Source organism: Carcharodon carcharias, chromosome 17 (assembly GCF_017639515.1).
Source record: "Carcharodon carcharias isolate sCarCar2 chromosome 17, sCarCar2.pri, whole genome shotgun sequence".
NCBI classification, from domain to species: Eukaryota; Metazoa; Chordata; class Chondrichthyes; order Lamniformes; family Lamnidae; genus Carcharodon; species Carcharodon carcharias.
In genome coordinates this window covers 31,562,235-31,578,980 of record NC_054483.1, presented here as the reverse complement: position 1 = coordinate 31,578,980, position 16,746 = coordinate 31,562,235, and the positions used below count along the sequence as shown (strand labels likewise).

General features: G+C 45.6%; 1 protein-coding gene across 4 annotated transcripts in view; it reads right to left on the bottom strand.

Moving 5' to 3' along the window:
• kansl3 (KAT8 regulatory NSL complex subunit 3) overlaps nt 1–16,746 on the bottom strand; it is a 79,688-nt gene that overhangs the window by 45,549 nt on the left and 17,393 nt on the right. For all 4 annotated transcript variants that reach the window (XM_041209454.1, XM_041209456.1, XM_041209455.1 and 1 more), the window contains exons 3-9: nt 15,999–16,089; nt 12,012–12,197; nt 6,053–6,184; nt 5,369–5,485; nt 3,820–3,921; nt 2,966–3,037; nt 1,848–1,922 (exon numbers count right to left, since the gene is read on the bottom strand). In XM_041209454.1, coding sequence (XP_041065388.1) covers nt 1,848–1,922; nt 2,966–3,037; nt 3,820–3,921; nt 5,369–5,485; nt 6,053–6,184; nt 12,012–12,197; nt 15,999–16,089 — 775 coding nt within the window. The remainder of the gene's footprint in view (nt 1–1,847; nt 1,923–2,965; nt 3,038–3,819; nt 3,922–5,368; nt 5,486–6,052; nt 6,185–12,011; nt 12,198–15,998; nt 16,090–16,746) is intronic.

The following is a 16,746-nucleotide window of genomic DNA, read 5'->3' as shown; positions in this document are numbered from 1 at the left end:
TCAAAGATCTGCATCTAGCTGTTCTTCCCATATTCTTCTCTCCCAAGGCAGGGGATACACTGTACTCTTCAGATAGGATCAGTTTTTGCAGATCCTCATGCTCCATCTCACCTGGGTTCCCCAGACACTGTACACTACTGGTCACACCAACCCTGTTCTGAACCTGCAGCACGTGACGAGGTGCGACTGATGTCTGGAGCAAACTGCCCAAATATTGCTTCCCCCCACCGTTTACAAGTTGGAGTCTCTCCAACTTTCACTCCAGCTCAATGACTCTCAACCAGAAAGTTTAGGAATGAAGACACCTACTGCAGCTAAGTTTACTTGGGACAGTTTCATTGCCTAGAAGCTTACACATGGTACGTTCTCAAAACACAACCTGCTCTGCATATCTTAGTCTGATTTATTCATAGCTGCTTCTTACTTTGTTGCAAGATTCTTCCTTATACACTAACTTCCAGTAAGCACTGAAGCACTGGAAAAATAATTTAAATACTTAGTACCTCAAGCTTAGGCAAATCACTGTAAATTTTGAAGGAAAACACAGTACCTCCCGCACTCTTTTCACCAAATTCCCAACTTTTGTACTCTTCATGAGGCAGAATTCTGTGATCACTCTGTGCTTACTCTCAATTCTCTCATTAAACCTCTCCGATCTCTCTCTCCTTTAAAAGGCTCCTTTGTTCCCAAGCTTTTAGTCACCTGTCCTAATAGCACTGTATGAGGTTTGGTGTTGATGCGCGTTTGCTAATATTCCTGTGAAACACCTTGACACGTTATACTGCCACTGAAAAGTATAAAAGTTCACGTTGCAAAAGAACATGTGGTCTAGGCTGTGACTGGAAACATGGGTTCAGAGTGGCAATGCCATCTGCAACACTGTGTGCCAAGCACACAGAACCCCAAAACAACAGCATCACAGCAAATACTCATCACAGCATTTCTCCCTCTGCAGTTACCAACATAAAGTGGGGTTCAGCATTACCCAGCCTCACCCATTTTTCTAAGTGCAGTGACTGCTGGAGACTGATTCAACAATTAAGTCTGTGGTTGGTTTTTTTCCAGGCTCAGGGACACAGATCCTAGTCAAATACTCCCAGAATATTTGTTGGGGCCAAATGTTGACCTTTCACTTCAGACAGCTCACTTCATATCAGCCACAGATTGATGGGATAAAATCTACTGGTGGTCATGGTCCCACCTCAAAGACTGAAATCTTCTCAATTGCAACCCTGCCCAATAAGGAGTCTCAGCACATAACAGTCTATACGTTCCACTAATGTGACAATCATATTCAGAGATGCACAGCGATGGCTATTGTCACAAAGAGTATTCACACTGGTGTAGTAGGAAGTACTGTGTTCTGGCAGTATAAAGGGAACATTATTCTGTGTCTGACCAACATTGTACCTGCCCTGGGAATATTTCATGGGACAGCATAAAGGGAGCTTTACTCTGTACATAACCCCATATTGTGCCTGCCCAGGGAGTGTTGAATGGGGTATACTGAGACCCCTTACTTGTGCATCTAACACCATGTTGTACCTGTCCTGGAAGTGTTTGATGGGGACAGTGTAGAGGGAGCTTTACTCTGTATCTAACCGCATGCTGTACCTGTCCTGGGAGTGCTTGATGAGTGTAGAGAGCTTTACTCTGTATCTAACCTGTACTGTACCTTCCCTGGAGTGTTTGATGGGGAACAGTTTAGAGGGAGCTTTACTCTGTATCTAACCCTGTGCTGTACCTTTACTGGGGGTATTCCATCAGATAAAAAAAATATTTTCCAACACCAGCATTTATAACAACATTTCACCATTTAAAAATAATTAAAATAATTTGACCCTTACTCCTCTTGGTCCTTCAACAGTGAGTAGAGGAAATCCGAGACAGACAACAGCTGAGACAAACTCCATCATCGAGACCTGTATAGAAACACATCAACCGGTAACTTCAGGCAGCATTTCCGATTTTACAACAGTGACTACACTTTAAAAAAAGTACCTCACTGGCTGCTAAGTAGTGCAAGACATTAGAGAAGAGCATTACATAAATGCATAAACATCTCCTACAAATCCACTACTCTGGTGCACAGATTGTACTTTGCCAGTTTAAATGAGTGTTCCCTAACTGCAACAGAGGTTTCATTTGATAGAAATAGCACTTTGCAGAAAGAGAGCGAGTGTTCGAATCATCACTAATGCTAATGCTCGTGGGTGGCAGGAGGAAGCAGGAAAGAGAGTCAGGCTATCATTCGATTCACATTGAAAAACATATGTTTGAAGATTATGGAAGTAATGGACTCTCTCAGAAAGGCCCCCAAGCTGGTTCATACACTTCACAAGCTTAAACCAGGATGACCACCTGTTCTCCATACTGGAGATCTGAAAGTTCACACAGCCTGACTCCAGTGGACACAGTCAGTGGCAGAACCAACTTGAGCATTTTCTGGGTTCATGTTTAGAGTTAACCACAGGCTCTTAACTGTGCGTCTCCTTAATTTATGGGGTGGATCATGAGACAGTTCCTGCTAGCCCAGACCCTGGATTACTTCCTGTTCCCAATCCCAGACTCCGCACTACTGCCTGTTCCCAATCCCGGACTCCACGTTACTGTCTGTTCCCAATCCTGGACTCTCCATTACTGCCTTTTGCTAATCCCAGACTCTATATTACTGCCTGTTCAGCCAATGCTGTCCTGGGACTCACTTCTTCCCACTTATTTCAATAACTGCGATTTTGCTTGCTTGTCAGAAATCCTGCACTTGGTGCTCACTGCTGACTGCTCTGCTATGAATTTATGGGATGTTTATCCTTGGGAGCTGTGCTGTATAAATCTGGGTTGCTGCTGATGTTTTATCTCTGACAGCAGTAGTCAGGGTGCAGGGATGGAGAACTCGCCTGGAGTCTATAATTGACTAAATGACTGAATCTCCCCGACCAGAACATGTCTGACTCAGGCTCCTTACATGGCAAGCTACGAGGGCTCCGACATTCCAACCAATCAGCACAATTGGTCTGCTCGCAAAGTGGGTCTGCAGCTGAAAGAGAGAGACATAGGTTACAATCCACTCCTGCAATACCATCTTCAGTGACACCAAGATTCACCCCTACCTGGAGCCTGGAAGTAGGGTGTCATGCAGGCAGATTCAATTGTAGCTTTCAAAAATGAACAGGAAAAGCACCAGAAGATAAAAACATTGCTGGGCTACTGGAAAATGATGGGGGAAGTGGGATAATCTGATTTGCTCTAGCAGAGAGCCAGCACGGTCACGACAGGCTCGATGGCCTCTTTCAGTGCTGTAACCATTCCATGATAACACTCCCAAGATTCTGTCCAACCTCCCAATAACACGCTTTATCCATAGTTCCTTCCCCTATTCCTGGTTTATATTGCAGACCTTGTCCCTACAAATGCAAGTAACAAGTTGATTACGCCAGTGAGGGTATGTTAGAAAGAGCCAGCAAGGGAAAATTACACATTGGGGATGGATAGAGAGAGAGAGAGAGAGAGAGAGAGATAGACAAAAAAAAGAGAGGTAAGCAGGCAGCAGGCCCAAGAGAGAGGAGCCGTTAAGTTCTCAGAAAAGAATGAAGAAATCTGATATATAAAAAAACAAGTGGACAGCAGAGGGAGGGTGACAGGTGATGGCAGCAGTGTGGGCCTGTATCACAGGCACAATATCTGCTGGATTTAAAACACCATGGCGAGGATAGGTTGGAAGAAAATGGGAGGTTGCAAACACAGGATCCTGGGGGGCCAAGTAGTGGCCTCCTGTTCCAAAACTACACTCTCTAACTCCTGGTGCGTCAAATCACCTACCTCAAGGATCTTTGCTCGAATCGCTCCAATCATGTGCTCTAGACACTGCACCACACTCACTCCTGAACCTCCAGTTACAATATGCATGGTGACTGGGATAACCTGTAGGACAAAAATCAGAAATGAAACTTCCTTACTGTCCTCCACATCATTCCCCCACTGCATTCATGGCCACTGGTTTTCAAGTCGAGCTCCAGAGTTATAGCAAATGCCAGTGCTTTTATTCATCTGCATCAATGTATTATATCTGCTTCCAATATTCAACAGGACATCTGGAGTTTGACTCCTTGAAACAACTGGCAACTATCCCGAATTTCTCAGCATTACACATAGCCACCTCCCCATCCGCACTTCATCCTCCCTCCATCTCTCATCAACAACCCATCCCTGCTCACGCTCTCCCCATTCCGTGCCACCTCTCACTAGTAGCTGACCACCCTCCCATCCCTACCCACTCTGACAGGCAACAGACATGTTACAAGTGCAGCGATGAAATATCCACCTATCTGAATGGAATTTATCAATAATTTCCCAATGAGAAGATTTGCTGATGACACAAAACTGGGCAGGGTTGTGAGGAGCATGTAAGGAGGCTTCAAGGCAATTTAGACAAGTTGTGTGTGTGGGAAAACACATGGCAGATGCAGTATAACATGGATAAATGTGAAGTTATATGCTTCGGGGTGAAAAACAGAAAGGCAGAGCATTATTTAAATGGTGATATATTGGGACATGTGGATGTACAAAGGGATCTGGGTGTCCTTACCAGTCAATGAAAGTAAACAGGCAGGTGCAGCAAGAAATTAGGAAGGCAAATGGTATGTTGGCCTTCATTGCAAGAGGATTTCAGTTCAGAAGTAGGGATGCCATACTGCAGTTATACCACACCTGGAGTACTGCGTGCAGTGATTGATCTCCCTACCTAAGAAAGGATATACTTGCCATCGAGGGAATGCAACGAAGGTTCACTAGGCTGATACCAGGGATGCAGGACTGTCATATGAGGAGAGATTGGTTCAACTGGGTCTGTATTCACTAGAGTTTAGAAGAATGAGAGGGGATCTGATTGAAACATATAAAATTCTAACAGGGCTAGACTGGCTAAATGCAGGGAGGAGTTTTCCTTGGTTAGCGAGTCTAGAACCAGGGGCCACAGTCTCTAGATACAGGGCAGGCCATTTAGGACTGAGATGAGGAAAAATTTCTTCACTCAGAGGATGGTCAACCTGTGGAATTCTCTCCCGCAGAGGCTGTGGAGACCGGTTCAGAGTATATTCAAGAAAGAAATTGATCATTTTCTTGGATATTAGGGATAACAAGAGTATGGAGAGAAAGCGGGAGTATGGCGTTGAGATAGAGGATCAGCCATGATCATACTGAATGGCAGAGCAGGCTTGAAGGGCCGAATGGCCTATTCCTGCTCCTAGTTTCTATGTTTCTATCCATATGCAGGCACCACTGGGATCAAGGTTGCAAAACAGCTCACTCAGAAATAAACAGAACAAATTTCTTCACAGTGTGATTAAAATACATTGTTAACACAACAAACCTTTCCCAAACAGGACAGCTGCGATAACCAGAAACGATTTCTGCGTGATGCAGATGTCATGTTATTCATAGGTCCACTGGGAGTGACAAGCAGCAATGGAGAACCTGGAATCTTGCTCTGCAGGTGAAAACATTAGCATTAAAAAAACTTCCAACAGCAATCATCAGACCTGAACAGACCCACAGGAGTCAACATCTGTGCATGCAGTGCAGCCAGCACCAACTGTGGAGTTAGTAAAAGGAGCCATTATTCTCAGTCATTCCAGCCCCTCCACACCCCCACCCAGCTTGGCCTCATCCGCATGTACATATCTGCACCCACACCCTTACTGTCCACCACACCTGTCCCCACCCTGTGCCTCCAGCCTCATCCCTCCCTGGCCCCAACGATCCCGGCATAGCACACCCCACCCCGCCAACAACCTCTCCCCTGACCCTCATGCCAGCCCACCACCCGAGTCAACCCACCCACCAGCCCTCTACCAACCTCATCAACTCCAACCGCTCACCCCTGTCACGTCTCCGCCAGCTCACTCACTCAGCAATTTATACCATCTCCCAAAACACATTAAGAACCAACATTCCATGCTGACTGCACTTATTTCAATTCAACAATAATGTGAATCCAGCCCATCGGTAGCCCCCCGTGCAGTCAAGAAGTTTATATTCCAGATAAGGAACTCACAGGTTTGTTGTGAGAAAGCACGCCCACTGCAGGATCCCAGGGTCGTTTCAACAGCAAGGACAAGGCTTCAGCTCCAGCAGCTCCTGACTTTGTGGTAGAAGAGATGATCATTTTATCAATCAGCGTTGGGACCTGAAAGGAAACAGATCAGAGAGGAGGGAAGCAGGCAAGTCCAACTGGATAAGCAGACAAGATGAAATACAGTCAGGGTGCTCAGGGAAACCTCAGCAAAGACAAACAGGTGACCTGGGTACAAAAACAAAAATACCTGGAAAAACTCAGCAGGTCTGACAACACTTGCGGAGAGGGATACAGTTGACATTTTGAGTCCGAATGACCCTTCATCAGAACTAAAAAATACAGAAATGAGATGAAATATAAGCTGGTAGAGGGGGGTGGGTGGGACAGGTAGAGCTCGACAGGGGGCCAGTGATAGGTGGAGGCCAAGAAGAGACTGCCAAAGATGTCATAGACAAAAGGACAAAGGGGTGTTGACGGTGGTGATATTATCTGAAGGATGTGCTACTGGGGATATCAAGGGTAACAAACAGGACAAGCTAGTGGCAGGGCCCTAGTGGGGATGGGGAAGGGATCGAAATGGGCTAAAAGGTGGAGATGAAACAATAAATCGAAATAAATTTAAAAATAGGTGGGAAAAGAAAAATATATTTGTTAAAAAATTATAAATTATTGGAAAAACGGGGATCAGAAAAGGGGTGGGGATGGAGGAGAGAGTTCATGATCTAAAATTGTTGAACTCAATATTCAGTCCAGAAGGCTGTAAAGTGCCTAGTTGGATGATGAGGTGCTGTTCCTCCAGTTTGCGTTGAGCTTCACTGGAACAATGCAGCAAGCCAAGGACAGACATGTGGGCATGAGAGCAGGGTGGAGTGTTGAAATGGCAAGCGACAGGGAGGTCTGGGTCATGCTTGTGGACAGACCGTAGGTGTTCCACAAAGCGGTCACCCAGTCTGCGTTTGGTCTCTCCAATGTGGAGGAAACCACATTGGGAGCAGCGAATGCAGTAGACCAAATTGAGGGAAGTGCAAGTGAAATGCTGCTTCACCTAAAAGGATTGTTTGGGCCCTTGGACGGTGAGGAGGGGAGAAGTAAAGGGGCAAGTGTTGCACCTTCTGCGGTTGCAAGGGAAGGTGCCGTGGGAGGGGGTTGAGGTGTAGGGGGTGATGGAGGAGTAGACCAGGGTGTCCTAGAGGGAACAATCCCTGCAGAACGCTGCCGGGGGCGGAAGCGGAGGGTGATGGGAAGATGTGTAGCATGAGTCGGGAACATAGGAGCAGGCCATTTAGCCTCATGGGCCTTTTCCACTTCTCAATGAGATCATGGATGATCTTTGAGCTCACTCCATATGTCTGCATTTCCCCATATTCCTTTACACCTTTGGTGAACAAAAATCCAGTCAACCAAAGAAAGCTTACAGCACAGAGAGGCGCCAACTGGCACATTATGTCTGTGCCAGCTGAAAATTGAGCCACCAGCCTAATCCCACTTTCCAGCCTTTGTTCCGTGGCCCTGGAGGTTACAGCATTTCAGGTCCATATCCAGATGCCTTTTAAATGAGTTGAGAGTTTCCGCCTCTACTACCCCTTCAAGCATTGAGTTCCAGGCCTCCACAACCTCTGGGTGGGAACAATTTTCCTCATCTCTCTTCTAATCCTTCTTCCAATCACTTTAAATCTATGCTCCCTAGTCAAGGACCTCCCTGCTCAAGTAAGTAGGCCCTTCCCATCCAGTCTACCAAGGCTCCTCACAATTCTGTGCACCTCAATCAAATCTCCCTTCAGCCTCTCTGTTGCAAGGAGAACAACACCTAGCCAATCCAATCTTTCCTCATTGCTGTAATTTTCCAGTCCAGACAGCAGTCTCGTAACTCTCCTCTGTACTCTCTCCAGTGAAATGGCATCTTTGCTGTAATGAGGTGGCCAAAATTGCACACAGTACTCAAGTTGCAGTCTATTGTTTTATATAGTTCCAGCATAAACTCACTGCTCTTACATTCTATACCTCAGCTAATAAATGAAAAAATTCCACATGCCTATCTAACCACTTTATTATCCTGTCAGAGATCTGTGGTCATTCACTCCAAGGTCCCTCACTTCCTCTAAACCTCTCAGTAGCCTCCCATTTATTGTGTATTCCTTTGCCTTGCTTGACCTCCCTAAATGCATCACCCTCACATTTCTCTGGGTTGAACTCCATTTTCCAGCCACAGATTTGAAATTAACAACTGATCCTGCACTAATTGCCATTTGTGGAAGCGAGCTCCAACTTGTACCACCTTTCCTGTGTAAAAGTATTTACTAATTTCGCACCTCAAAAGTCTGTCACTAATTTTTACACTCTGCCCCAGTCCTCAATTCCCAACCAATAGAAATAGTTTCTCTTGATTTATCCTATCTGTTCCCATTGCATAAAGCTATAGCTTAGACCTAACTCAACCAATACAAATATAAATTACTTGAAACAATCTCTAGTTCCTAACAGTCGTGGTTAATGGATGTTTTCAGGCGAAAGGAAGGTTTGTACTGGAGTTTTCCAGGAGTCGGTGTTGGGACCCTTCTTTTCCTGATATATAATAATGACCTAGACTTTGGTGAACAGGGCACAGCTTCAATTAACGGATTATATGAAACTTGGAAGCACTGTGAACGGAGGAAGATAATGTAGAACTTCAAAAGGACACAGGCAAGTTAGTGAAACAGACAGACAAATGACAGATGAAGTTCAATGTGGAGAAATGCGAAGTGATACACTTTGGTAGAAAGAACATGGAGAGACAATGTAAAATAAAGGATAAAACATTAAAGGGGGCAGAGGAGCAGAGGGATCTAGGTGTTTATATGCATAAGTCATTGAAGGTGGCAGGACAAGTTGAGAGAGTGGTTAATAAAGCAGACAGTATCATAGGCTTTATTAATAGGGGCATAGAGTACGAAAGCAAGGAGGTTATTTTGAACTTGTATAAGACACTAGTTTGATCTCAGCCGGAGTCTTGCGTTCAGGGCATTGCACTTTAGGAAAGACGTGAAGGCACTGGGGAGAGAGAGAGAGCGCAGAAAAGATTTACGAGCATGTTCACTGGGATGAAGAACTTCAGTTATGAAGATAGATTGGAGAATTTAGGACTGTTTCCCTTGGAAAAAGAGCTGAGAAGAGTTTTCATAGAGGTATTCAAAATCATGAGAGATCTGAACAGAGTAGACAGGGGGAAACTGTTCCCATTGGTAGAAAGATCGAGAATGAGTGGGCACAGATTTAATTTGCAAAAGAAGTGCAATCTAAAAGAATGGATAGACTGCAAGGTTGAAATTATCAAAACAGTTAGATGTAAAAGGGCACATGAAATGCTACTAAGTGAACTAGGGTAAAATCTAGGTAGGTAGGGTGTGAATGAAATTTACATTTTAAGATAATTGGAGAGGTGTTTGGCTTTCAATGAGACAGGGACGGTAGTTTGTTCACAACTAACAAGATAAATAAGGCAGGTTGATTTTTCTCAAAAGTGCTGACCATATTGACACCATAAAAGATTTTATTATGGGAAAAGTAAATTCCAAAGGCATGTGGGAACAATGGGATTTACAAATCAATAAGGAAAAATATATTTAAAGAAGGATGGAAAGCTGTATGAGGTGTGGACGTGTAATATCTGAAAGGTACACCATGTGAAACAGACTTGGGGAGAAGCCTCTACCACTTTGCAGAAGTGTGTTGTTCCAGTAGCCCAAGTTGTGTTAAAAGCCTTTGGAATTCCACTGTCAAGTGTCGCTATAAATTTAAAATGTATTTTTGGATTGTTGCCTTAAAGGGGATGTGTAGTTGTGAGTCTGGTTAACTAGGAGTTCTGGGAATTGTTATAATATTATAATATTAATAAACCGTGTAATTGTAATTTTGATTTATGCTTTATTCTTTTCTTTCGTTCATAAATGTTTTAATTTAATTTGTAAAATCTCTAAAGGTGGTAGTGGACTCATAACTTCTGAATTGAGTGCACAAATCTTCTTGTAATAAATACAAACTGCAAAACCGTTGTGATAGCATGGCCAGGTTTCCCTTGTGGATTTGGTCAGCCTGGCAAATACCACCTGCTGTGTCATAACAGAAGCAAAAGTGACATGAGGAAAACATTTTCATGCAGCGAATGGTTAAGGTCTGGAATAGGCTGCCTGAGAGTGTGGTGGAGGCAGGCTCAGTTGAAGTATTAGATTTAGATTATTATTTGAAAAGGAACAATGTGCAGGGTTGTGGGGAGATGTCGGGAATTTGCTCATTCAGACGTGATGGGCCAAATGGCCACTTTCTGCACTGTAAAATTCAGTGATTCTGTAAGATCTTAAAAACAGACAAATCACACATTTACCTTCTAAAACCAAAGGAAAGTAATTCTATTTTGTGTAATCTCTCATGATTTAACCCTTGGTGTCCAGCTAAATCTACGATGCACTCCGTCCAAGTCCAAATATACCTTTCCAAAGGTGTGGTGTCCAGAACTGCTCACAATACTCCAGGGGTGGTATAACCTGGGTTTTTTATAATTCAAGCACAACTTCCACCCTATTCTCATCCTCTAAATATAAAGCCCAGCATTCCTTGAGTCTTTTGGATGATTTTCTGAGCCTGTTCATGACATTTTAATGATCCATGTACCTGGGTGCCTCGTCTCTTTAAACTGTTCCGAGCTTCTCACCATCGCTTGGGTAACCTGTTTTATCCTTTCTTCAGTCCGAAACAGATAGCCTCATATTTGCTCACGCAGAAATGTATTTGCTGGTTTTGTGCTTTCACTTATTCTATCAATGTAAGTATCAAGGAAGCAGGGTTTAAAGGTTCACCAGGAATGGCAGCCTGTGTCAACTCAATGAGCTTAGAAAACCAAAAGGAGGCCTTAAATTCTGTCAGAAGCACTCAGTAAGTTGATGGCAAGGGTTGAAGTAAGGAAGATAAAGGTCAGGCAAAGGAGGTGGTAAAGAGCTCGGGGCCGGAGGGGTGCGGCCCGAGGGAAGGGGTGCAGCCGGAGGGGAGGGGCGTAGCGAGCGAGCATGGCAGGAGGGGAGGGTCGCGGCGGGGCAGGAGGGAAGAGGCACAGCGGGAGGGGAGGGGCGCGGCGGGGCAGGAGGGAAGAGGCACGGTGGGGGGGAGGGGTGCGGCGGGGCAGGAGGGAAGAGGCACGGCGGGGCAGGAGGGAAGAGGCACGGTGGGGGGGGAGGGGCGCGGCGTGGCGGGAAGAACAGGGCAGGCCGAGCACAGCAGGGCAGAGGGGCGGGAGAGGCAGCCAAGAGACAGACCGAGAGAGCTCACTCAGTACTGACCCTCTGACAGTGCAGCGCTCTCTGGATGTCTCTCCGATGGTACAGCACTCCAGTGTGAGCTTGAATCACAGGCTCAAGCTTAACGTTCTTGAACTGTTTTTAGCGATTGGGCTTTTAAGTGTCTGTTGTAGCTCAGTGGGTAGCGCCATCACTTTGCAGTTCCTGTAACATGCTTGAGTTACAAGGTCACATGATCATATCCACTGCATGAGAGAGAGCACAAAATCTGAAATGATACTTTCCAGGGCTGCACTGTCAGAGGGGTCAGTGCTGAAGTGTTGCTGCACTGTCTTAGGTTCTGTCTTTTGGAAGAAATGCTCCACCCAAGTCCCGCTTGTCTTCTCAGCTGTATATACAAAATTTCTATGAACTATTGCAAGAGCAGGGGTATTGCCTCTTGTCCAATATTTATTCCTCAACCCACATCAATACAACAAGATTACGCAGTCATTGCCATTTTGCTGTCTGTTGGAGCTAGCTCTGTGCTAATTTGCCTCTGCATTTCCCTACAACTGGAAGGCAACTTTGGCCCGAAAGCAACTTTGTAATTTCCTGAGGCCACAAAAGGAACAAGATAAATGCATTGTTCTTTCACCAAGTGAATGCAGTTGAGTTCCCCATCGCCATACCTTGCATTTCAGGGTCTGGAGCACGTCTAAGTAGGCTGCCAGCATCGGCAGGCTGAGGGTTTCCACCAGAGTCGTGTGCAGCCATTGCGTTAACTTGGTGTCCCAGTTCACACTGGCAAGGGCCTGTCGAATGCGCCGAGCACACTTGTCCACCGCTATCCTCCGCAGCACCGGCTCATTGCTGGCCTGAATAAAAAAGCCTTGGTTTTACATTGGCCGATCCATTACAAATCCTTCACGAACAACAATTTCCTATACTTGGACTTCCCCTCCCTCCCAAGCAGGAGACAGAGAGACTTAGTCCCCAATTATTTACATTTAAGTCCAAATCATTTATGTACACCACAAACCGCAAGGGCCCCAGCACCAAGCCCTGCGGAATCTCACTGGAAACAAACTTCCAGTCACAGAAACATCCCTCTACCATCACCCTATGCTTCCTGCCTCTCAGCCAATTTGGGATCCAATGTGCCACTTTGCCTTGGATCCCATGGGCTCTTACTTTCTTGACCAGTCTGCCATGAGGGACCTTATCAAAAGCCTTGCTAAAGTCCACGTAGACCACATCAAAGACATTACCCTCAACAACACTCCTGGTTACCTCCTCAAAAGATTCGATCAAATTTGTTAAACACGACCTTCCCTTGTCAAATCCATGCTGACTATCTGTGATTAACCTGTCTCTCTCCAAGTGCAGATATATTCTGCCCTCAGAATTCTTTCTAATAACTTCCCCATCACCAAGGTTAGACTGACTGGCCTGTAATTTCCTGGTCTATCCCTTCCTCCCTTTTTTAATAATGGGACGTTAGCAGTCCTCCAGTCCTCTGACATCTCACCTGTGGCCAGAGAGGATTTGAAAATTACTGCCAGGGTCTCTGTTATCTCTTCCCTGGCCTCCCTCAACAGCCTGGGATACATCACATCCGGGCCTGTGGATTTATCCACTTATAAGGCCGCTAAACCTGCTAGTACCTCCTCTCTCTCTCTGTTAATTTTCTCTAATATTTCACAGTCCTCCACCCTGATGTTTATACCTGCATCGTCCTTTTCCATTGTGAAGACTGACGCAAAGTATTCATTGAGGACTGTACCCACAGAGATTACCTCTATGGTCCCTAATTGGCCCTCTCTTTCCCTAGTTACTTTCTTGCTCTCTATATATTTAAATAACCTCTTTGAGTTTTCCTTTATTCTACTCACCAATACTTTCTCATGCACTCTCTTAGCTTTCCTAATTTCCTTTTTAAGATCCCCCCTGCACTCTTTATACTCCTCTAGATACTCTGCCGTATTGAGCCCTCAGTATCTGCCATAAGCTTCTCTTTTTTGCTTAATCCGAACCTTTATGTCCCTTGACATCCAAGGTTCTCCAGACTTGGATCCCCCCCTTTGTCTTTACGGGAACGTATTTGCCCTGTACTCTTGCTATTTCTTCCTTGAATGTCACCCATTGCTCTGACACAGTTTTATCTGCAAGTAGCTGCTCCCAGTCCACTTGGGACAAATCGTATCTCATCTTAGTAAAATTAGCCTTTCCCCAGTTTAGAACTTTTATTCCCAGCCCAAGCTTATCCTTTTGCATAACTATCCTAAATCTAACTGAGTTATGGTCACTATCTCCAAAATGCTCCCCTACTGGTGCGCCTTCCACCTGCCCGGGCTCATTTCCGAATATTAGGTCCAGCCTTGTTGGGCTTTCTATGTACTGGTTAAAGAAGTTCTCCTGGATGCACCTTAAGAATTTTGCTCCCTCCCTACTTTGCACACTAAAACTATCCCAGTTAATGTTTGGGTAGTTAAAATCCCCTATCATTACTGCTTTATTATTCTTACACTTCTCTGAAATTCGATTACACATTTGATCCTCTATCTCTCCCTGACTGTTTCGGGACCTAGAGGACACACCCAACAGCTTGTTTTCTCCTTTTGTGTTTTTTACTTCTACCCTTATGGCCTCATTTGATGATCCTTCCAAGATATCATCCCTCCTTGCTGCAATAATTGATTCCTTGATCAATATTGAGACCCCCCTTCCTCTTCTATCCCCCTCTCTATCTCATCTGAACCCCAATAACCAGGAATGTTGAGATGCCAATCCTGCCCTTCTTTTAGCCAAGTCTCGGCCATAGCTATGATATCATATTCCCGTGTGCCTATCTGTGCCCTCAGCTCATCTGTCTTATTCCTCAGGCTCCTTGCATTAAAATATATTCCATTTGGCTTTGCTAACCTCACTTCTTTGTTATTTAGCCTATGTTTCCTCCGCCTTCCAGACTCAATTACTAGCGTTTTAACTTCTAATTCCATCTCAGCTTCTTTCCCCTCTGAACTACTTTTCAGGATCCCATTCCCCTGCCAATTTAGTTTAAATCCACCCCAACAGCATTAGCAAACCTCCCCGTGAGGATGTTGGTCCTGTTCCTGTTCAACCCGTCCAACTTGTACAGGTCCCACCTCCCGCAGAAACAGTCCCAAAGCCCCAGGAATCTAAAGCCCTCCCTCCTGCACCATCTCTCCAGCAATGCATTCATTTGCTCTATCCTTCTGTTCCTATACTTACTACTGCGTGACACCAGGAGTAATCCGGAGATTACTATCTTTGAAGTCCTGCTTTTCAATTTCCTACCTAACTCTCCAAAATCTGCTTGCAGGGCCTCATTTCTCTTTCTTCCTATGTCATTGATCCAACATGGACCACGACCTCTGGCTGTTCACCCTCCCCCTTCACAATGTCCTGCAGTTGATCTGTGACATCCTTGACCCTGGCACCTGGGAGGCAACATACCAACCTGGAGTCACGTCTATGGCCGCAGAAGCACCTGTCTACTCCCCTCACTAACCCCTACCACTATTGCCCTTCCACACTACTTCCTCCCTCCCCGAGCAGCTGGACCCCACAGTGCCATGGCCTTGACTCTGGTTGGCCTCCACAAAGGAACCGTCACTCTCAACGTTTTCCAAGACCGATAAATGGTTTGAGAGATGCACTCGGGGGATTCCCTCATTACCTGCCTGGTCCCCTTCTTCTGCTGTAGGTCCCCTATTCCCTCTTTGTTTGCGCTTCCTTAAGCTGCGGGGTGACCACGTGCTGAAATGTGCTATCCACGAACCTCTGAGCCTCGTGAATGACCGTAGTGCCCCCAGCTGCTGCTCAAGCACCAAAACCGGGAGCTCGAGTTCCTCCTGCACACATGGTCATCCAGGCCATCAGCAGCGTCTAGGATTTCCCACATAGTGCAGGATGTGCAAATCACGGGACTGAGCTCCCCAGACATATCTTAACTTAATAGAATATGGACCCTTGTTTTTATTTTACCCTTACTCCTACTTGAGTATAGACTAGATGCTCGATCCTCCAGATAGACTAGATCCTCTAGTTGCTGTTGACTGCCTGTCCAAGGATGGTCCTCTCACACTCTCGGGGAGATCAGAGATGGAATTTGGGGTTTCTCTGTGTGGCTATTTAAAAGCAGTCTCGTAAATGCATCCTATTATTTCCCATCTTTAGAAGCATAACCAGATTATTAAAAGTGTGATATCACCCTCACCCTGCCTTTGACTGACCACCAAAGTGGGTGAGTTGCCATTGCCTCGCTGAGCAGATGAGCAACCAACATATTGCCTGGGTTTGGATCAAACAGTGCAGATTGGTGATGTGGGAGTGAGCGGGGGGGGGTAGGTAGGCAAGGGTGGGAAGATGCTCTTCCAAAACCACATATCTTACCATTAACACCCACCCCCCACACCACTCCTCTGGGTGCCCCTATATCCCAAGGCACCTGTCCCTAAGTCAGACAGACTCCCCCAATTGTCAGGCTGTGCTCTAATTCAACTGTTCAGTACCCACACCATAGGCCAGGATTCAATCAAACTCATCCATCACCTCAATATCCAGCTGTTGGCAACAGCTGCCATCTATCTTTGAGGGAGTTAGGGCATTACATGCCAAACATGCACCAGGCTTAGTAATCGCATGGTACTCACCCCCTCGTTTGCCAGTCTCGCCAACCGGTCCGAATGCAACGCCTTCACAATCTTGTTGAACAGTTTGTTCTGAGCAGCAGTCCATCCTAACCTGGATAGGAGATGCAAGAGATGGATCAGACCCACCAGGCAGCACATGCACAACAGAAAAAACAGAGGCCCATGAACTCATTGGCCAAAATCACCTAATTCACTCGAAATGGAAAGAAGTGCTATAAAGAAAGAAAGGTCGACAGCTTGTCAAGCCTATTCCACCCCCCATTGCATTAACTCATGGGAGGAGGGGAACAGGTGAGAGCACACCTCTGGGAAATGTAACAGACACAGTCAAGGGCCCTGTCAACCAATGTAAGGGAATCCCAGGGAGCTCTAGAATGAAAGTGGCTTTGTCAGAACAGATGTGACAGAGACAGGGAAACTGGGAAAATGGAACAGCGTTCTTACAAGAAGCCAGGAGGGAGAAAGTGTCGCTGTGGGCGTCAGTGGGTTTCTTGTGGATTTTGGTCAAAAGTCTATTCCCCAGAAATGGAGATAGGGGATTCAAGGAAGGAAAGGAAAGAGTTGCAAATGAACCATGGAGCCAAGATGGAAACTGGAAGCAAAGCTGATGCAATTCTCCCGTGTGGAGCTAGAGAAGGAAATGGCAGTGATAGTCAAAAATATACCACACACATCTTCATCCCCCTCCTTTCCTTTTGGCATGCTGAATGTGCCACTCTCTCTGTGAGATGCTGGTCCACTCTAATAA